Here is a 22,505-nt window from a genome sequence, read left to right on the forward strand (position 1 = left end):
AGTTCGTTAGTGGTGCACTTTCTCTAATGTAATTACGTAATTCGAAAAGCCCAAGTATATGAGAGTATGAAAACTAGTTCTCGTCGAAACTCTCTGCGCTCGGTTGTGATATAAATTAAAGGGGAACAGACGGCGTCGTCGGCAGTTTCCGAAGTTCAATCGCATTATCGAGTTGTTCCTTAAAGTTGTCATCCTTTGAGGAAACTCGGAATGCGTAATTCGATTACCAAGTTTTGTTTTATCTCCCCGGCGTTCGTATTAATATGTCGCTCCATTGTCGCAAGCGGGTGCGCGAAGTAAACGTCCCAAATTGGACTAATTATAGAGACGTTCTGCTTGTCTAGCGCCTTTAATTGAAATTAATCGTTTGGGGAGAAAATTAAATACGCGCGCCGAGTATTGTTTGACGTCCACGGACTTGTTTCGGGGACCTCGGGGGATGCAAAAAGTTTAATTTTCCGCTTAAAAAAAGGCGAACTTTTAAATTAAAGTGGGAAAGCACCTACCGGGAACTTTGGCCCGAATTAAAACCAAATTAACAAACACACTGCACTCAATTCTGCTTTTTTAGAGAGAGGCCATTGATAACGTCCGCTGCGGTTTTTGCCCGACGGGTTCACCTCTTTTGCAAAATTTACCGTCGGAGTTATTTAGTGCGGCAGCTCTTTTTTCTTTTCAATTAAAATCCAACCCCCCTGTTAGTTTTATTCGGACACTTGTGTACACATGCAGACCCGGAGCCACGTTAATCCTGTAACAGCCGTAAATTCGATTCGGGGCATTACCATATTTCATAAAACTTTGCCTGGGCACCGGCAAAATGGCTGTCACGGCAAATCTTTGAGCGGAAAATGTTCGATGATGTATATTTGTTAGGTCAGTTTGCGTTTCGAACTGCATTTCGGGGAGTTGACGTAAATCTGAGAGGTAGTTTTTGGTGTTACTCGATGGGGGTGTCTGAGGGGGTGGAGAGTTCAAAAAACACGTCGAAATTCGCGTAAAGTGGATGAATATGAGGGCCTGAGGGGTAGTTTTAGTGGGGATGTCTGTTGGAACTAGGCGAAAACAGTCGCAAATTACAACGCAAGAAGGTATTTAATCAATAACTCCTTCATTAGCTAAAACTGTGCCTTTAAGTCTTTGAGCATCGCAAAAAGCAATATAGTAAAGTACTCTTAGGTCAACTCAAAAACAACAAACACTGACTTTGAAGTATCTCTTCCACAGACAACTCGCCCGGGTTCTTTCGTAATTTGCACGAATCCAAGTACATTTCTACTTTTTCCGTATCTCTCTGGCATGGGAGCAATTAAACTTGGAGGTGACCGTAAACTGTGGAAATGCCCGTTAATGTTTATGCAAAGAGGCCCGCGTTAATTATGTCAAAACTACACAACAAGACCCGCGTAATAGTCCAAGTTTAATTGTGGATCCGCAAACTAATCTCGCCTCAGGTCGCCGAGATACTCAGCGCCGATAAATAATAACAACGCAGCCCCCTCAATCCCACTTATCCCGGTATTAGGGCCGAATTAGATTTGCATAGTCTATAACGGGGTCCGGATTAACGTTCTTGGTTGTTGTTCATTGTGAAGTGCAGTGAGAACATCATGAAACGTTGCCGAGTTGCGTTCGTCGCTTAAGACGGCGACTTTTAATTGGGCTTAAATCAACAAAAAACTCATCTACCTATTTATATCTAAGGAAATCCCTAAAAATATCTTTTTAAAACATTCCAAATCGGGGGTAAAAATGTTATAATTACGTCGTGACAACCGTCTCCCGACCATTATTACAAAAGAGTACATTTGTCGCACACTTGTTTTATATCTAACGACAAGTTATTTTGTTTGTAAAACTTAAAATGTAATTTTCCACATATTCTTTGATGTGAAATTTACATCTGCTGTAATTTTTAACATTGCGAAATTCATCATTACGCCACGTTTCTTTTTTGTTCCATAGGTTTAATTTATTATTGAGTTCAGTTATGGTAAAGCCATTTCAAAACTTACTGCATCACTTTTTCTACTTTGCTTTAAACCTGAAAACATGAGCTTTTCGAAGCGAAACGATTGAAAATTTAATCTTCCAGGAAACGCAAAGTATCGAACAATGTCAAACGAAACTCATTCGAAGTTCGAAGCCGCAAAACAAAACAAATAATTCGCAAGTCAATAAAGTTTTTCTAAGGCAAAGTCGAGTTCGAGTGTTGCATTAGTAAACGACTTATGAAGTTAAATATTTGCACAACTTGTCCGGACCAAATCTCTTTAAGAATTTACCTGAACACTCTGCTGCTTTCTTCTTTTCGACTTTTCGCCCGGTTATTATCCGAAGGCGCGGGAATAAACTTTTAACGAGACATAAAGGAGCGCGAATATTTTATAACGAGGAATAATCGCTCGTTCAATAACACGCGAAACGAGAATTTCATATGCGATTATCCGGAACGACGGGCAGACGCAGCTGATCATTAGACATGGTTTCGGAATTCAATAGAGCTCAGGTCGGGTCCTTCACGCCGATTAGGTTGACGTGCTTAGGGCTGGTCGTTTTTTGGCTTCGCAGCCATCTGTGTTTGGTTATGCCCTGGGAAAATGTCTCCTCTAGGATTATAGGGAATTTTATCGTCCGGAAAACTGGAGCACGGAAAATAAACACATTTACATATATTTCATAATACTCGATTTTATTCGCGATGCAGTCCGAGAGAGTCCGCGTTATGGATACGACCGTCGATGGGGTGTGTAAAACGACGTTTTTTTCGCTGCAGTGGATAAACATTTTTCTCGATTTACATTGGTAAATTTTAACATGAGGCTGGCAGGATAGCGCGATTTTTATCCATGCTGTACTCTGCAACGACCAGGATATGTTTTTATAATTATATGTTTGTTTTCTGTTTTAGAACACTGTTTATAAAAATTTGGCACATCAAACATAACAAAAATATGAAAATTATATTAAATATTAAGGAACATTTTGTAGCATTGCAATAAGCTGAACAATATTTGTGGTAGCGTTTGACACCCAAAGTCGCGGTGAGGACTCCCCGAGCTAATTCCGGCCCTTCTTAATGATTAACAGAGCTGTCCCTTCGTGTCCCCTGCGATCTTCCAACAAAACCCTTGGTCACGTCAATCAGGCAAAGTTACGCGGCGGACACGCAGCAGTCGCTATTATTACTCAGGATGGAGAATGCCCTAAGGAGTTCTTGGTTTCGGCCCTTTAAGACCCCACACCGTTGTTGTGTTCTTTAGGGAGAACGGCCCGGGGAAGATGTACTATGCAATCGCTGCTCTAAATTGTTCCTGTTTTTGTTCAAACGACATGGTTGCAGAAAGATCCTATTAATTCCTTTCATGTCAAACAAAAAAAGTCAAACTTGATAGATTATACCTGTACCTAAACAAACAAGTCCGTCCCTGAGCTCCGCTTAGTGGGTACTCTCACGGGATGAAGTCATTAAGTCTTACTGGGAAAAAAGACGTGAAGAAGAAGATGGAGAAAGAAGGAAATCATGGTTTGCTGTGAGAAACGCGATTGACTCAGTTATAATTCCATAGGCCTGCGGTCGCGGTTGTCTGTAATCATGATGGACCATAGCAAGATAGAGAGAGGGCAATTGGCCGAGTGCGTGCTGAGATGGTGATTGGGCTTTCTTCTCACTGTCAGCCAGAGATAAAGCAATTTGTTCGGTGAAGATTGCGGCGGTAGGTAGCGAATAGATTGACTTGTTGTTTCTCTGTAAGAGGTAGAAACACGGAAGACGAGTTAGTTCGGGTTAGCGAATAGATTGACTTGCTGTTTCTCTGCAAGAGGTAGGAACACGGAAGACAAATCTAATGGAGGCTTAGTGAAATGACTATATCATTTAAAATTGAATTGCTAAATTAGATTTTAATTAGAACATTCAAAACTTTTAGTTAAAATTTAGAGACTACTTTTGAAATAACGAAATTACCAATAGTTGTTCTAAATCCGTGGATCTGATTTCCCAGGTGCTGGAATATCCACAGACCCTCCGTCGAAAATTTAGAGAATTGTAATAAATTTAGAGAATATAAAAACAAATTTGTAAACTTCCAATCAAAAACCTGTTCTGCCATGCCTAAATAGTAGTCTCTAATCTCGCTTCAAAATCTGAATATTAGGCATTCATGGAATCCAGACATCCATCCAATAGCCAACCCAAGTCAAGCAGAACACCAAGAGTAAGCGGCTTACAAGTCACCAAAACCCGATGGTCAATTGACGGTTGCCGAACTAATTGGGCTTTTTGGAAAATATTCGAGGTTTTTTAATTACTTTTTTTAAGCATAATTCTGGAGGAATTTAATTCAAAAAAATTCTTTGATTTTTCAATGGATTTCAGGGACGTTATCAAGAACTTTTTACAATGTGTGGACCAAATAAAAACATGATTCATAAGCTTTCTTTGACGGTATAGAAGGTCTAAATGAAAGGACTTTGCTAGTTGAAGTCCATTGAAATGAAATACACAAACAAAATTATAAAAGTAGATGATAGCCGTAAAGGTTTATTTATTGGTTTTTAAAAAAATGCGAAAGGGTTCTTTTGCCCGTAAAAAAATGAAATCCGCACGGCTTTTTATTGGCCCAATAAACAAGGCATTTTGCAAACCTTTTTTCGGGGCTTTAATCATCGTAACTTTCGAAATGAGGGCTGGTTTTAACCCATTTTTTCTTTTTTTTTTATAGTCTTGCCGTTTACTGCGCTTTTTACCTTCAATGTTATAAATTTACAATATTCATTTACCCACCGTTTAAACATTTGAGCACAGAAGAATCTTTTACAGAAAATATTTTTTTTTTTAAATCTACATCATCGGCCGCTACATCAAGCGTGCAAAGCTTCTGGTACAGAAGCTACTCGACTGAGCCGAAATCGCAGTAAAACACGAAAACGAGCTCCGAATTCAAATCAGGGCCAGTCTTTATTCAAATCAGCGTCCATCCATATCTCGTCGGGCCATCGTCGTCAGACTTGCCCATAAAATAGTGAAATCAAAGAAGTCCCGACGCGGTCAATTTAGGGAAATTTAGGGCGGCCCATTTGCATAATTCGCGTCCACTCCACAAACCCAAGACGAAACTTTTCCGCCCCATTTCTCCATCTCAGCAGGTAAAAACCTTATTGAATTTATTACAATTTAATTACGGGCCTAATTAATCTGAATACAGCCAGGGAGGAAAGCAAGAACTTTCCCGCCCTTGTATTTATTCAACGAGCGCCGAGAAAATTCGGTTCTACAAGACTTTATTACATTTTTGCCTGAGAAAGTTTAAATTGATGCTAATTAGGTTTAAGAGGGGAGATTAAAGGGCTGAGAAGTTATTAATTTTTTTTTGTTGCTTTAAACTAGTAACAGGGACCAAATAGTGGCGGCTGCAAATCACTGTAACTGCGCGCAAAGTTGCTTTATATCAGTGTTTTGCAACTACGCCATAGATCACGATGTTTCTGTGCTAATTAAGGCCGTATACCACTGCCTTCACGCCATTTGTCAGCGCAGTTGTGCGCTGTTTACTGCCAGAGTAAATCGCCTCAAAGTTCACGCCCGGTTTTAATTTACTTCGGACCTATTTGTCAGAGTTAGCTAGCTATATGCAAAACTCCCCGATTACGTCCAAATGACTAGAATTAAATTGAGATGGAAGACGCCACTGGATTGGTCACAAAAAATATCTGTATCACTCTGCTGTGCCACACTAGCCTAAATTAACCCTAAACCGTGAATGTTTCCAAGGAGTAGTTAGAGAATATTTTAAAAAATTCAGTGCCAAAATCCAATACTGAAGTTTTTTGAAAAAAATATGCTAAAAATCACTCAGAAAGGTCACTCAATGGATCTGTCTCTGATATAAACAGAATTGTCTAACACTAACCTAAAGTAACTTTTACACGAATCGATTTCATTTTTCCACGAGACAGTTAAAGGTACATTTAAATGGATTTTACCATTAAAATTCTTAGAACAACTACCTCAAAATGAAGTGTCACTTAATGGGTCTAATTCTGATTCTAACAGAGTTACATTGAACTAACCTAAATTAACCTTTTTGCTCCTAAATTTGTCAGCTGAGAGGAACAAACCTAAATTATTCAACACGAAACCGACATCTACAGAATTTCCGATTTCTTCTTCAAAAGCTAAGACACAACAGTCTGTTACTGTCATCAGCATTCTTATAAAAAAAACACTGGTATTGTTAAATGGCACTCAAATTTTCAATGATTATTCTCTCTTTTGAATCTACACATGCCTGGCCAATTAGTACATTCTCTTTCGCCATTCTGAACGACACTCAACGCTTTTCTGGTTTAGTCCAAATGTCCATGTCATCGAAGTTTCATGAAATTCAACTTCAGTAGGCTTCTGCCGTCACCCTTTCATAGGTACTGCCACCATCTTCAATTCTAGAGTTCCTTCAATTCCATTCCGATTTACTCTAAACGCCTACATCATCAAAAATTTCATACAGAACATCTTCAGTAGATTCTAGATACGTCATTTCCTCGTTCCATCAAAGATAATTTTCAACATTAGCCCCTACACTAAAAAAAACAAATCACACGTCCGCTCGATTAGCGGATGACATATCCGTGTACAGAGCTATAATGAGTGTCCACAGGTGCGTCCCACAATGAGCCTCATCTATATTCAGGACGTTTAGCTCAAAAACTCTTTTGTCCGATCGCTATTACGCTCGGCGAGCACGTACGCTCCCTATCTAATAAGTGCGGTAATTTGGGATTTATGAAATTTTACGTTTTTTGAATGGGGAGCAGTAGCGTACCACTGCGGACATAAAATGTGCCGTAAAAGCAGAATTATAATGATTAAAGAAGGCCCGAAAGGGCCAAATATTTGTTTACGGTAACCAATAAAAACCGTGCAAATTCGTTTTTTTATATTTTATTGAGGGTCGGCTTTATGGGGGGTAAACCCCTTTAATTTCGCATTCGCCGGTGTATTTTCTTTAGGGTTGTTTTTATGATCGGAATTGTACCGGTTGAAGGGATTTTAGCGAGATGGCCTTCAGGATCACTCGATCTAAATTAGTGTGATTTCTTTTTATTACTCGTGTTGGGAACTTGAATGGTAGATATAAAGCCTTACGTTTCCTATCAGTTGATTCCTGGTACGAAGTGTATTGAACCGCTTAAGCAAATAACAATAAAACTTGAACAAATATTAACGTTTTCGATTACTCATGACGTTGCCATATCCGTTGTCACCCATTGGCTCTGTGTATAGATATTATGATTGTCTATTCAAACACATATACCATGGTTCTCAACGGATAAGTCTGTCAAATAATTTATATTTATTGTGTCAACGCTAACGAACTAAAGACTCTTAGCGATTCTATTGAATCATCAGAATGGTACAAAGGAATGTCGACACCATGTACTGTAAACTCATAAGGGTGTGCCGCATATGATGATACGGCCATGCCCTTAAAACCCATAATAAAGCAATTAACCTCGCCAAGTCCAAATTAGACTGATATGTTAATGCCAGGCCAAAAACCATCATTATTTTACCTGATGGTCAGGTACGAAACATAGCAACAGAAGGTCGAAAATATGGCACGTTTGGTGGCCGATCTCGTCTTGGAAACCGCATGTGGTCTCGGACATAATTAAGACGGGTTCTAATGTCCCATTCTTCTTTCTATAGAAAATGCTAAATAGATATGTCAACGCAATGGTCTCTATTTGACGTTTTATCGAGGGTCGAGTGGTGTTTGGCTAAACATTAAATCGCTTATTTGTTCATGAGTGCTAAAATTCTAGTATTGTTTGCCCAAGTGCATTTCGAGAATTCCAGATCCACTCGTAGGTCTGAGTGAGGTTACAAATAAACGTTTGTTTAAGTAATTTAGTAACTCACATTTTAATATTGTTTTTTGTACCAAATTATGAATTAAATGAATAGGCTTTTAGGAGCACCTGATTTAGATCCATGTAACTATTTAAGAAATATGTTAAGACTAGATCGAAAAAAAAATTCAAGAAAAGTTTATAGGAGTGTCGAAAGTTTAGAAAATGCCCCTGGTTTTTCTTGAATTGAAAATGTCAAGGATTTTAGTAGTAAATTATGGAACTAAAAATTCAATATTTCGGAAGTCGATGTTGTTCAAAATGAGGTTTGAAAAAAGGCTAAAAATGCAAGAAATTACATGATCAAAAGCGACGCTAATTTTTTAAAACATTATATGTAAAAATACTAGTGTTTGTTTAAAGAATCATGAAAAATTAAAATTCGATATGCGCTGAACAGATAATTGTAAAATAAAAAAAAATCTAAAGCTAAAATCTGGTGAGCGGGACTTCATGACTTTTACAGACATCTATTAGGGTCCAAAGTAACCATAAATTTAAAATTTATATGATTTAGACGATTTTTTTTAACCACCGGGAGATTTTTAATCCTAAAAACTCACATTGACTTGGAAAGCGAACAGTCCAATGTACGGATGTTTCATGAGAATTACTAAATTTGTGCCTGCTTGAAGCAATAAAAGCGTTGAAGGCTTCTTTGAAAAATTGTACATAATATACGCGAACAAAATGAAACGTGAGACTTTCTGACACGAATAAAGGGCCAAATTTAGGTCTGATATCCCCGTCACAAGCAGCTCTCGACGTTTCGCCCGAAACATAAACAAGTAAATAAACTTCCACCATTCTCTCCATAGAATGCCTCATATACATCATCGGGCAAATTGAGTCAAAAAGTCCTCGACAAGAAACTTAATACTTTCGTATGTATGTTCTACCTGCGTTTTACATTAAGGCGCATTCACAAGGCATACGTGGGAGGGCCCCCGCGTATTATATCTCCGATTGTGGCGTTGTTTGTGAAAAAGCGTTTTATCTGGTAATATATCAAATTTATGTCGAGCCATCGGGTTTTTACGTCTGAAAAATGATGCAAGATGGAGTGATAGGACTTGGAACGCGTACCCAGACTTGGCACATTCATTTTTTAATATCTCGGTTTGAGCATGGCCCCAGAAAAAATTATTTACATGGATTTAAATCCGGACATCCTGCGGGCCAAAATGAGAGAATTTCAATTTTTAATTCCCTAGAGTATGAAATTTTATGGAAATACATTGAGAGATCCTAAAGCTAAAAATAACAAATATCAGACATAATCGTACGGATTTTGATCTGCTTTTCATACAAACCAAATGAGGATTTTTCATATTTTAAGCTTCAAATATTCGGCGCGAATGTTGCAGCAAATTAAAATTCCTGCGGCAGTTCTCTATTGGTCCAGATAACAAACGAATCAAAAATTTAATATTCGATAAATGCCTCGCTTTTGGTCGGAAATTAAATTAACTTCCACATATACTATGTTTATTGTTCGATACATCACGACCCCAGGGCGTATTAAACACAGATTATTAATAGAACATAATTCCTAAAGCAACTGGAAAAAAATATATTAAACTAATAAACCCCCCTGCGGGACGAGTGTGCAAACATTTTCTCGTCCAGTGAGAACTGTGATATGAACAACAAACTGCTCAAGAAACTCAGAAGTTATTCGGAAATTGAAGTATTTTCAAATCTAACATACATGGGTTGGCGTACTGATTCCTCTTAAGAACGAACGTCCTAATCACTGTTTTTGCACTTCTGGAGACTATCAATCATGCCCTAATTAAAGCTCGAACTTTCCACCCGAAATATTCCCATTTAATTTCGAATTCTTGAAAAATTAATTAGACCGAGCAAGTCAAGACTCAACTCCCCGCTCAAAAGAGTATCGAATAAACAAGCGCAAAAATTCCGCTTTAATTAAGGAAGCAATTAGAGCGACGATAAATTCGATAGAAGCTTTTTTGAGTCGACGATGGACACTTGAAAATTTCATTTGGGCCGGTTAGGCGACAATGGAAATTCGGGGGCTCAGAATAAGGCCGTTTTTATTGAGAGTTTCATTAGGCAACAATGTCCCGACCTTAAAACAAACATGATAGTTTAATACGGCAGACAGTAAATGTTTACGCTACCATTTGGGCTTTGAATATTTTAACGAACGTTAGTGTGACGTAATTACAGTTGTCGCAGGGGGATTATAGGGAGGATCCTAAGTGTTGTGGAATATGGGTTTTATCTTGAAATTAGTATTATCGTGCTTATTTTCATGTCCTGACAGAAAAGCGGCTACAAATCCCAATATTAACAGGGTCAGCAACAGGACCAGTTTAACGAACAATATCAAACGCAGCAAAGCAGTAGTAGCAAGAAAAGCAACAGAAGTAGCAATATAAGGAGGGCAGCAAAACTAGAAGGCAGAACAGTAACAGCAACAAAGATTCTCTAATTCCATTCTGTATTTTGCAAAGACTTCGTAACTCTCAATTCTTTTTTGAAACGATAAAAGAGAACCCTGTTCTACAGAGCTCTCCAAAACTTTGCACTGAAGGAGGAATAGGAGAATCCACAGCGCTAATAGCGACATCAATAATAGAAGCATGAGCATAGAAGTAACAGCACCACTAAAAAACAACAGTTGAACAACAAGAGTTTTCCAAAGTATTCCTGATTCACCCAGTGGAAACATTTTCCAATAATTTATTCCAGAAGTCTCAGACTCTGTAACAATGAGCTGGAACGAAGTCTCTTGTAAAACCTTGTTCCACAGATTCAATGAAGGAAATTGTTCCATATAGACAATGGAGAACCTGTTCCACATAGTCGTCTGACCTGCACTAACCTGTTCCATATTCAGAACATCTCACAATAGAGGACCCTATATTCCACCGGGCCTGCCAAACAATCACCTCAACATGGAACAGGAGAACTCTGTAGGACAGTACCCTCAGGCCTTAGGACCTGAAAATTGTCAAAAGTCGTCAAAATAAAGCTCTTATTATGTAATTTTCCGAAGTTTCTGCATAGAAAAATACACATACAAAAAATATACTCAAAACTCTTCGGAAAATTTGTGTATTTCTAAATTACTAAAAAAAATCTTTCGTTTATAAAATCACACGGACCGATTAGATTTGGAACTTTCGAAAACAGTGACGTTTGTAGATTTGTAATTTTTCTTTAACGCCGCCACTGTCTTTAGTCATTTCGATCCCCAAATACAGGTAAAACAATTAAAAAATCACCTCTTCTAGGAAAAACGACAGCGAAAATAAAACGACGACCATTGCCATCATTATTCCAGTCCTTTCTACCTGGGCTAACCTCAACTAACCTGTCAAGGAGAAGCAGATACCATCTGCGTGGTGTACGACACTGCTAAGTCGATAATACGGGCTGCCAAACAGGCCGCGATAAAATTCTTGTTTTCGAGATTTCAGTAAATATATGAAGTGCAGTATAAGCACCGATTAAGGTGTTTGTTTAAAATAACTCCGACCATCGGGCGCCATGTTTAATGGTCGTGGCCCTTAACGGGTACTTGTCAAGGCCCTTCAAGTCGTATGTTATCATCTGGCAAGCATAGAACTTTATTGTTCTAAATTATTTATGTAATTTAACTGTGGAGAGTTGAAACTGCTTGAAAATTTAGGGAATATGGACATGAAATCCAGATTTAAGTCCAAATAATTTGTTTCTTTTTAACAGTCGTTTTCAGGACTCGGCAGTCTTCAATGTACGATTTGAAAGCTTTTGTTCACCAGATTTGAATACATGTGATTTTCACATTTGCAGCTGTATTGTATTTTATAACAACAATTATGAATTTGTGAAATTGGTTTTAACATTTTTTTTCAGCTATCAAATCACGTGATGGAATAAAATATCCTGCAGGTTGAAATAACCAAAACATAAATGGCAAAATTGAAATTCAATATTTGATAATTGCGTCGCTTTTGTTTTAACGTTGTTTTTTTTTTGACATTTATTTGTCGACAAATCAGCCCTATGGGGATTGGGACAGGACTGCAATATTAAATTAAAAGTTTAAATCAAAAATCCATGGAAACAACAGGTAAACTCGAAGAACACATGGCGCAGTCCTTATATAGGCAGAGATACAAGAAGGTCCTAAACGTTAATACGTTTCTTTGTCGACGAGGATTATAATAAAGATTTAGACCAACTGTTACAACACGACATCGTTATATTGCTAATTTTCTAATAGGCGACTGGTGCGATGCGAGCAGGCCAAATGGCCGATCGCAAGGAGGACGTGTTCTAATGGAGTTATCAAATTATCGACTGGGAAAGTAATGGTGATGAGCTTTTAAGTGTGTTTGAAGCACGCCGTTGATGTAATTTTCTTATTTTGGTTTCATAGCCTAAAAGCTTCTTGGTAAATTAGATTTGAGGCTCGCCAGAAACAATCGATAATGCTGTCCATTACTAATACAGAAATTCCAGTGATTACTGATCAAATTTTGCATTGTTTAAAAATAATTTTTTTCGATAAAAAAACATTTTTGCACCTAATATTTAACGGCAGAAACTGAGATTCCCTTATATGCCCTGTAGAACTAAGTGTTAAGAGTTTATTGACATTTTCAACTCTCCAGTCAAACCATGGAATTTTTTATCAAGCCACTCAATATTCCCGATCTAAATTCCAACGATTAATCCTGATTTATCGAGTTATCCACTTGTTAATGATTTTTTAAAAAATTCCTGATCGGCGTGTTCGATGATCCGCTGTAAGTTGCATGCAATGGGAATTTTCGTCTAAGCCGCTTTAGACCTGGGAAAAAGTCACCCAGTCTAAAATCTGGAATACCTCGAACCCTAATGTTTAAAAAATGGGTCGAAACCCATCAACAAAGCAACTCTAAAACCTATTGTCTCGGATTCTAATGCCCCCTAGACAGTCATCCACGATTGAAATCTAATATTAAGCGAGTTCCATTTTTGGGACATCAGATATGTCTCACTCCCATTGTCCTCCATCGGCGGCCCTTCCAGTTAGTTAGCTCCCAAAATTAATAATGAAAGGTTTCAGATCCAATTACAAGTCAAAAAAGGCAAGAGCATCAGGTAGCCGGCGCTGGAAGCGTCGATTAATATCGATACTAGTTCATTATTTTAAGTCATTTGCCGAGTCATCATCAGTCAACACAGCGTACACGAAAATGGACAAAGGGCCACTTGTTGGTCGGGCGATTTCTCCGACTGCGATTAATGAACAATAAGTGGGAGAAAGACCGCACTTAGGGGTCCTTTCAGGACGGATTAAAGATCGAAGCCAATTTGAGGACGTCAGGTACGGTAAAATCCGAAAAGCTATTAGTCGCAGACTTGGTCTTTCTTTTTTGAGTTTATTTTTAGTTTCAAATTGTGAAAAGAGGAAGTCAGATCACAAAATTAGTATAGAAATCTTTAGACATCATGAAAACTGTCCTTGGAGACAGGAAAGGGAAATCAAAGTGCAAATTGACCCTGCATCTTTCAGACTTTTTACGTGATTTCTTATTTATTCATTGATTTCCATGCAAACATTTCTAACCTCTAAAAATCTAGATGATTTCTTAATCGTATTGCCGCACTTCAATCTCCTTTTCTGAGACCAAAACCCTTCATCCTTCATCATCACCTGTCTTGCCTCCTCCACATCAAAACGTCACCCCCTGCGGGGTTCCCCCGCCAAAATCCCCAACTTTCAGCAACTTCCCGACACGTGGGTCACCATTGTCGCGCTTACCTGCGGCCGGTCGACTGTAAAATGAAAAATAATGACATTATTATCCCCCCTAATCCCATTCACCGTTCCATTGGCCAGCCCTCAAGGGGAGGGGGAGTGGGATTCGAACCGGCAGCTGTCTGACTCCGGTCTGAATCGAGTCTGGCTCTGGCCGTCGTGGGGGTATGGACGGTTGATCGTCGGCTGTTTCCGTGACGAGTACAATACGCGCCACTGCGAAGACGCGATTTTTTTAGTGAAATTTTGAGTTATTTTAATGGTGACAAGGTGAAGGAGAAAGTGCGACTATAATAGATGTTTTGTGTTTTATATGTGACTTGGGGTGGATTACCAAAGTTTGATGGAGGTGTGTATTGGACTGGATATTTTCCAGATCTAAAACTTGTTGGTTCACTTGATTTTCGAACAAACGTGGAAATCATTTCCAAGAAGTTTCCAGGTCGAAATATCAAAGATGTATTTTGATCTGTATTGTCTAGCAAATCAACAAACTTTCTTCCAGGCATGGTAATAGGATAATAACAATTTGATTCTGCAATATCTCTAATTCTCTAATATGACTTCTAAAAGGGCTGGACTCGAATTCTTGTAGTGGTAATAATTTAGTTCTGTTTTGTGCCCTGAGAAGCTTTAAAGGTTTAAAGGTTTCCTGAGATATCAAATAATATTAGCCATTAGGCAAAATATTTCCCTTCAGCATTATTTAAGACAATGTATTTCCCTTCAGTAAGTAATCTGATAATAAAAGTATTCAGATTTGGCTTGTGAGATGGCCGGATCTAAATCCGTGGGATAAAATCTAATTTCTACCATTTTTGCAACAAGTTAAGGTTCTTTATTTACAATTTTCCAAGCTTAGATCCCTATATTCGTCTGAGGCACGCAGGAACATCCTATTTACATAGCTCCGAGTGATTAATCCTGAGGTTCCCTCATTTTTAGATAAATTTTTCCATCTCAACACGTCGACTTTCTTTATTTAAGACATTTGGGGTTTGAAATGTAACAATCGCCCATTTGACAGCATTTGGCCTATACCACGAATCGGTCTACACTTTTTTCCACCTATCTCATCATTCTACCTTGGATCAAAATTATCTGGTCCGTATATGTCTAACTGTGCACCCCTTTCCCCTTTTCAGATCCCTCATGTTGTCAAAGTATCTATCCATGCAAACCAGCCACAGGGTAGGTCCCATACGGGACCTTGGCAGAGAATTCCAATACACCAACACCTTCCTCCGCGACTCACCACCATCAAAAAATTCCAACAGATGTCTTTCAGCCTCACAGTGACCCCATACCTTCTGATGATTATGTCTACCCCCTGGTAGCCAAGTCAAATTGAAAACGATACCTGGATTCAGCGCGACCATCATCATGTGTAGCCCGTTCTTTGTATTCTAAAAGCTCCCTCGTGCTCCTTGCGCTGTCGTCATTAATGAATGTTCCTCTTCTCGCTCTAAATGCAAATTGCTGATCGTCCAACCTCGTTTCTCGCTCGTAGTAGCTCCTTATCTTCTCGTTTTTTTTTATCTTGTCCAGCACCTTTCTCAGAATCGGTCAGACTTATCGCTCTAATCCCTTCCCTTTATTCTAATGTTCATCGCAACCTGATGTATTTCCATAACACTGGGAACGCCCCCCACCCTCCCACCACCCTTTTCCCAGTATCCGGAACACAACGCCAACATTACATCTCCAATTGCCTACACAAACCACATCCATTCAATTAGAATTCTCTTGTTTAACATAGCCTTTCCATTCTTTAATCCCTTAATAATGCTCTTTATCTCTCTCTTATTTATGTTGACGTCATAGTAATCGTACGACACCCGCCTATTCCTACGATTACTACTAGGCAAAATCAAATAAAAACCGTAAAAGCGCCCAAAAAAAGAGCATGCGCGGAATTATATGTTATAAATTGGTAGAAATGCTATTTTTGAGACGTAGCAGGTTTAGCAAGAATTGTGACGTAGTAACAAATGAAGCTGTTCACAAGGTAACAGTTCCAAAATGGCAACTTCACTAGAACATTGCACTAAGGAGGAACAATGTTCTGTTATTTGTGTTTTTTTTTGCGAAGTGAAGGGGCGAAGCCAATTGATATTCACCGTAGAAGTTACAGTATGGAAATTCCTGTCTGTCGTTCCAGCAGATGTATGAATGGAGCAACAAATTCAAAAACCGGGTGACTTCCGTAGCTGATTTCTACGACCTGGTCAAGCAAATTGTGTTCTCACGCCTGAGTCGATTTCAGCAGTTGAAGAGTTAGTGAAAGAAAATCGTCGTTTTATTTTTAACAGAATTGCTAAAATTTTAAACATGAGCCATGGTTCCGTGCATCACATTATGCATGACATCCTCCAGTTCTATAAAGTTTCAGCAAAGTGGGTACCAACGCAATTGACCCCTGAATTAAAACAACGACGTGTTGATACTTGCGAGAAACTCTTGCGTCGGAATGAAACAAAAGGAGATGCTCTTCTGACAAACATTGTCAGTGGAGATGAGTCATGGGTGCACTGTCACTAACTTGAACCCCGACGAGCAAGCAAAGAATGGCGTCACGCTTCTTCACCAAAGCCAAAAAAATTTCGCATCCAGCTGTTGGCAGGAAAGGTCATGTTGACCCTGTTTTGAGATGCTAAAGGGGTAATTTTAGAAGACTACATGCCTTATAAAGATACAGTTACTAGAGCTACATATTCAGACCTTCTCAAGAGCCGTCTCAAACCTACTATAAGAACCAAAAGGCGAGGATCTCTGAATAACATGATAATGCGCGACCACGTACTGCCCGCATCACAGCGGCAATCATCCAAGATTTGAAGTTTGAGTGTCTACTGTATCCTCCATATTCGCCTGACCTCGCCCCCAATGATTATCATGTATTTGGTCGCCTTAAAGAAGCTTTAGGTGGAAGTGAATTTCAAATTAATGATGAAATTATTCAGGCGGTGCATGAGTGGCTGTGCACACTACCAAAAGACTTTTTTCTTTGGGTATTCAAGCACTTTCAAAACGATGGAGGAGGTGTATTGAACGTAATGAGAACTACACTGAAAAATGATATATTAATTTTTTACATTGTTTCAATAAATTAAGTTTAATATCGTGTTTAAGGTTTTCATTTGGCTCTCCCTGGTATGTTCACCAATTTCTATTCACGACAGAAAAACTAGAATTCACCCCCTTGACTCTTAGCACAACACGATCTATGCGGCAACCAAATTCAACTTCACTTGATTTCTCATCATCCCTTATCAACCTATTTCTTCATCCCCTCCTACGTTTTTTTGATTTTATATATTTTTTATCTTAGAAGTAAAAGCCTTCTTGATCAAATTAATGTCTAACGAGTCGCAAACTGCCGTTACAGATTTACTGTAAACGCACCTTTCGCAAATAAAGCATTGTTTACCAGATGCCTGCGAACAGCCAAACCCGTCGGAAAGTCGATCCGCGGAACATCAGTTCGTTTAATGCACTATTTATTTACACAACTCGGGGGATAATTATCGTGTTGGATTACAAAGGCAATAAATAAACCCGACGGTTAATTTAAACCGGAACCTTGACTCGATTTATCAGGTTTGTCTTCATGCGTCACGGACAAAACTGAGACTCTTTCTATCCAAGAACTCTTTTTTTGATACTGCGAACCCGCTCAATTATCAGACAGAATCATCAATAACCATTATTAATCTACAAGCTAAATTGACCGTAGGTTGTGAATGTACGAAGCTAAATCACTTAATCGACACGAGAAACAACTTCCGGTGCTGCTTCTGGCAGCGACTTTGCTCTGCGTTAATTATGATGTATCGTGTTTTTGTAGATTTCAATCACATTTTGACCTGAAATATTGTTAGCTAGGCGAGTATTATCACATCATCTTGACCAGAAGAAAAAAAATTATGAAATCGTAAAAAATGCAAAATCGCTGTTTTCAAATGGTTTTTGATTAAAAATTGATCAGTTTAGTGTGAGTGATCGTGAAAAAATGCTGATGGTGAAATCATTTGAAAAATGGCTAAAAATGAGAAATTATGAAAAGTCAGTTAGACAAAGATGTGGAATTCGTACAAGCCAAATTGATGGAATTTCATTCCGATATCGACTCAAAATTAATAGATTTAAAAATATATAGAGAGTGAGGCACAAACTAAGTCTAATAAAATAAATAATGTAGAAATTAGTCATCACGATAGGTGACAGCAAAAAATATTTGTAGGTAAACACATTTCCCCATTATAGAAGGTCAAAGCTGCCGCTAAATGTTAAGAGCACAAATTATTGAACATTAAAAAATAATAACAACTACCTTACTCGCAAATACTATCTGCATAACGTTGTGTATTCTAAAAGAAAACATTTATTAAGGTATTTAATAAAAAAAACTGTATAAGAAAGGCACTGTATTGAAATTTTAGATCAATATGAAAGATTTAAAAATATGTATTTTTTTAAATAACTGCACGCTTTCTCGACCTTCATAGTCATGCTTTGCTGCATGCAATTCGTAGGTTTTTATGCGATCTATTGTGATGACTAATTTCTTTATTATTTGAATAAAGTATAGGAAAATGGTTAAATGGGAAAAGTTGAAGAGAACTTAATGCTGTTTTGAAAACGATTTCAAGTTTTTTCGTTTTAGAGTCTGTGCCACACTGTATATCAAAAATATATTTTAAAAAAAACACAAAATGGAATGGAAAAATACTTAACTCTGTCTCAATTTTCTCATAATTCTGTGCTCAAAGCTAAATCATTGGTAAAATGGATAGGAACGCGGAAATAAGAAAATTCTCTTTGATGTAAATCTGGAACGTGTATGGACCAAGTGACCGATTAAATAGAATTTAGGGGGAATTTGCTGCCGATATCGGCTCAAAAGGGATAGATTTACACAATGAGCCGTCAAGTCTGTTATTAACCATAAAATGAACCGATAATTTCGTTGTAAATTCGAATGGAAGCCTCTGGAACGCAATTAGAACTTTCTGGACTCGCGAAACTTGGAAGCAAAATTATCGAAGCTCGCGTACCCGATAATTGGCCCTTATCCATAAGTAATGAATCCAATATCCCTGTTAATAACTGTGCTGTTTAATTGGGTAAAAATTGTTAGTGAAAAAGATGGAGAATAGCACTCGTTTCAGCAATGAGGGGAGAAAAGGGGTGTACGAACCCTGGAAATAACTTGAGGGCTTCCGCAGCTCTCCAAAGTAGTAAACAACGAACTATTTAATAGATTAGCCATTATTGTTCTATAGGGAAGAGAGGCGAAATTTCTGAACGATAATTAGTGCTAAGCATGTATCGAGGCATGTCGCAGTCGAGTAGAACAACATACTCGAAAGCAAATGCCGTTGCACCGAATAGTTCCGTTCTCCATGTTGTATTAATTCCAATTAGATTGTTTCTGCCTTGTCTGCACGGTCCAGTTGCTTTCTCTCTAACAATGCTCCTTAATCAATATGTAGTGAACTTGCTTGGTAAAGAGATGTTCTAACTAGTTTGGCCTGCATGAATGTCTTGCAGAGCTAAATCTAACAGACTTAGGGTACGATTCCGTAACATCTTATGAATCTTTACAGCGGTGCATCGATATACCTTTAATTGTTTTGAGTTGAAGTTACACCTCGGCATCATTAACATCAAGTGTAAATAATTACGGGAAATTGAAAACTCATACAGGGGCAAATTTGATTGTCTGTCACCTTGAGGAAATTAGAATCGGAGGCTCACTGGACCTCTACTGATTTAATGGTGAAATAAAGCCACAACCCATCAATTAAAAAAAATCCTGAAACTGGAAAATTGAAGGCGACCCTCATAATTTCTTGCAAGGTGCAATCCCGAAGCGCCCCGTTTAATTAAAAAAATTATCACCTTAAGAAAATTGGAATCAGAGGCGTGCCGAATATCTCCAGGGCTTGTCAGTCAAATAAAGTCAAAATGGACATTATTTCCTCAATACACACTTTTATCGCACAAGTAGGATAATGTTCTTATGTCACATCGCAAATTCGTGTTGTAATGCAGATTAGTTGGCAAAACAATTTCCTTCTTATTAACAAGAACTGAAACTGGCCATCAAGTCAGCCTATGGGAAAAACGATCTTAAAGAGGAAGTTTAGTGTATGGTAACCTGATCCGTTGGGCCTCGGCTGTCATCGAGGGATCGCAGTTATGTAAACAGGTATTTGCGAAAGCATCATTTCAGCGCAGTATCAGATTTCTTTGTCAGGCTGAACATGTGACCGAAGGGCCGTGATTTATAGAACGAGGAAGTCGTGAGTTTTGAATGATGCACATTTTAGGATCTGTCGATAACTAATCTTGCCCGTCAATGGCCCTTGAGGGAGCCCTTATCAATAGATCGGAAAACTTTTTCGATATTTCTCGCTTTCGACAAACTTTGATTCGGTCATTATTGCGCTCATGGCCCGGGCCGATTTCCCATTCGGGTTTTTAAAAGCACGACTTTCACATTAGGGCTGATATTTTATTTACGCGGGCCCTTGACCCTTTTCGTAGCAGGTCGACCGAATAAAATTCACTGAAAAGACCCGAAAGTAGACCGGGAATGGGTGTCAAAAACACGAATTTAAATGAAAGAGGAACGAGTTCTTTCGCTTTATGAAGTAGACATCAGAGGTCAAGGCGCGGGGTAGAAATTTTTAAAGCAAGCAAAACACAGTGATGTGGGATTGAAAGCATTATTCCTCTGAAAACTGGACACGATGAATGCAAACCTTTTTGTGATTTATGTGTCTTTTTGCGCATCAATTTCCACCTTTTCGTCTATATTCGGCAAATAACTATTATAACATTATTGTAAATCCAAGTCTGACAAACCTAATCAACAGATAACAATCGATCAGATATTTTTAGTTAGAAGAATTTTTTTTCTAGGGATAGAAGAAGTCTATGGAAAGACCTGCCGCGGCGGTCTACGGCGACGACCCCTCCACCCCAGAGGACCCCACCATGTGGGACGTCGTCATTGAAGCCGGTACCGCCGATTGCGACTGTCCCGGGCCGCCCCCCGAGTTCCTGCTGCCGCCGCCCCCGCGGCCGCCCTCACTGCAACCCGCTGATCCTCTATTCTGCTCTGATGATGCAGTTTTGGGCATCGATACCTGCGACGCTCTTCCGGTGAGTATTTTCACAAAATAACTTTAGTATAAGTTGGATATAGAGGCTTCGAGCGCAAATGATTATATTTGAAGCCGTTACTCTGTTGGTCTTCTTTTAGACTTAGAAAATCGAAATCACTTTGAGGAAAAACACTTTTTGCATCAAAATGCAACAATTTGAAGTACTTTTTCGGTATTTACGAAAATGCTTAATGAGGTCTAAATAGAGTGAAGACATTGGCCAATATCGATATGTGATAAGGACGTGTTTTCCACCGAAAAACACTTTTTTATGTTTGATACTCCCAACAGATCAATAATAAAAATACACTTATTATATAATTGAATGAATTAATGAAGTTTTGAACATTAATCCACATTTTCGGTATTTAAGAAAATACTCACTGAGACCTAAATCGGGTGGGCGGACGGAAAAACCCATCTTTTTAGATAAAAACTTACACATCTAAAGGCACATGGTTCAATCTCCTGTAGCTCAGGTGTTTTATCATCACACTGTGTCATTCAAGAATGATTGCACCCAACATTTGAAGACCTGTTTCTGTTATTTAGAAGAATGCTCGCTCAGGTCTAAATCGAATGAACACACGGGCCAATACCAATGAGTTCCTCCCGGAATGGGCCTGGGTGGCTAGAGAACGACTTTTTGAGGGGAAATTCGCATTCTACTTAGTTAGGCATACCAGGTGACGCTTTACCAGTAGTGTGATGGTCACAATCTAGATCTTCTCTTGTGGAAGCGCTGGCTTTCTTCAATGATGCGATAGAAGCGCATAACGCTACTCCCACGTGAACTCTCCGAGGGAAATAACTCCGAAACTCATTAAAACAAGTCTTATGCTAGTGCAGAGTTCGGAAAATACACTCCGACTTGAAAAAGTTTTATTAAAGACTCGCTCCCTATGCGGCTTTTGATGCGCGAGCGTTAGCGAAATTAGCGTTTCCACGTAGCCGAAAAAATCCTCCAACAAGGCAAACACCGGTGACCCTTGCGGGGGAATGAGTTTTTAATATTATCCGGAAGTTGTCGGCGATTTATTCGTTATTTTACGACTTTTCTTGGTTTTATTGCGGCTTGGGAGGAGTTTTATTGCGCCCGGATTAATAAGCTATCGCGATTCAAACGGATCGACTGTGTGTCTGTGAAATAAGTGCCTTCTGAATGTTGGTGCATTGCGACGTATATAAATATCACTTAATATCGTCTCTTGGATACAATCGGGCGCATATTTTATTTACATACGAATCGCGCCACTGGAAAAACGGCCGCCATTATTCGAGGAGATCTTCGAGGATTGTGTCAGTCGTCGAGGAAGACGACGTCGATGAGACTCTTTTGTTTTGTTGCATCTTTCATTAAAGCCTCACGTCTTTATATCGTATCCGTACGCTCGCCTCACTAGACATTGAAGATACTCAATTTCGCAATTTATCCCTCGACTTTTGTAGGTGATTAATGGACATACTGCACGAAGGTGTTAATTTCAGAATACAGAAAGGCACACCAATTAATATAGAATTTTTACGGTTCTTTCATTACCTTGTTGATGAGTGGCTTAAATGACTAAAAGATTTACTTCGACTCTGTAGAATGGATATTGACATTTTGATAGATAATATTAGTGATTTTCATGACAGATGGCAGAATTAAA

At 38.7% G+C, this 22,505-nt stretch overlaps 1 protein-coding gene across 1 annotated transcript in view; it reads left to right on the forward strand.

Moving 5' to 3' along the window:
* The first annotated feature begins 13,802 nt into the window (after positions 1-13,802).
* pxb overlaps positions 13,803-22,505 on the forward strand; it is a 48,007-nt gene continuing 39,304 nt past the window's right edge. Inside the window, exons 1-2 of the mRNA XM_066393252.1 lie at positions 13,803-14,027; positions 20,609-20,851. Of these exons, the coding sequence (XP_066249349.1) occupies positions 20,624-20,851 (228 nt within the window). The 5' untranslated portion in view covers positions 13,803-14,027; positions 20,609-20,623. The remainder of the gene's footprint in view (positions 14,028-20,608; positions 20,852-22,505) is intronic.

The sequence above is a fragment of the Euwallacea similis genome, chromosome 9 (genome assembly GCF_039881205.1).
Source record: "Euwallacea similis isolate ESF13 chromosome 9, ESF131.1, whole genome shotgun sequence".
Classification (NCBI taxonomy): domain Eukaryota; kingdom Metazoa; phylum Arthropoda; class Insecta; order Coleoptera; family Curculionidae; genus Euwallacea; species Euwallacea similis.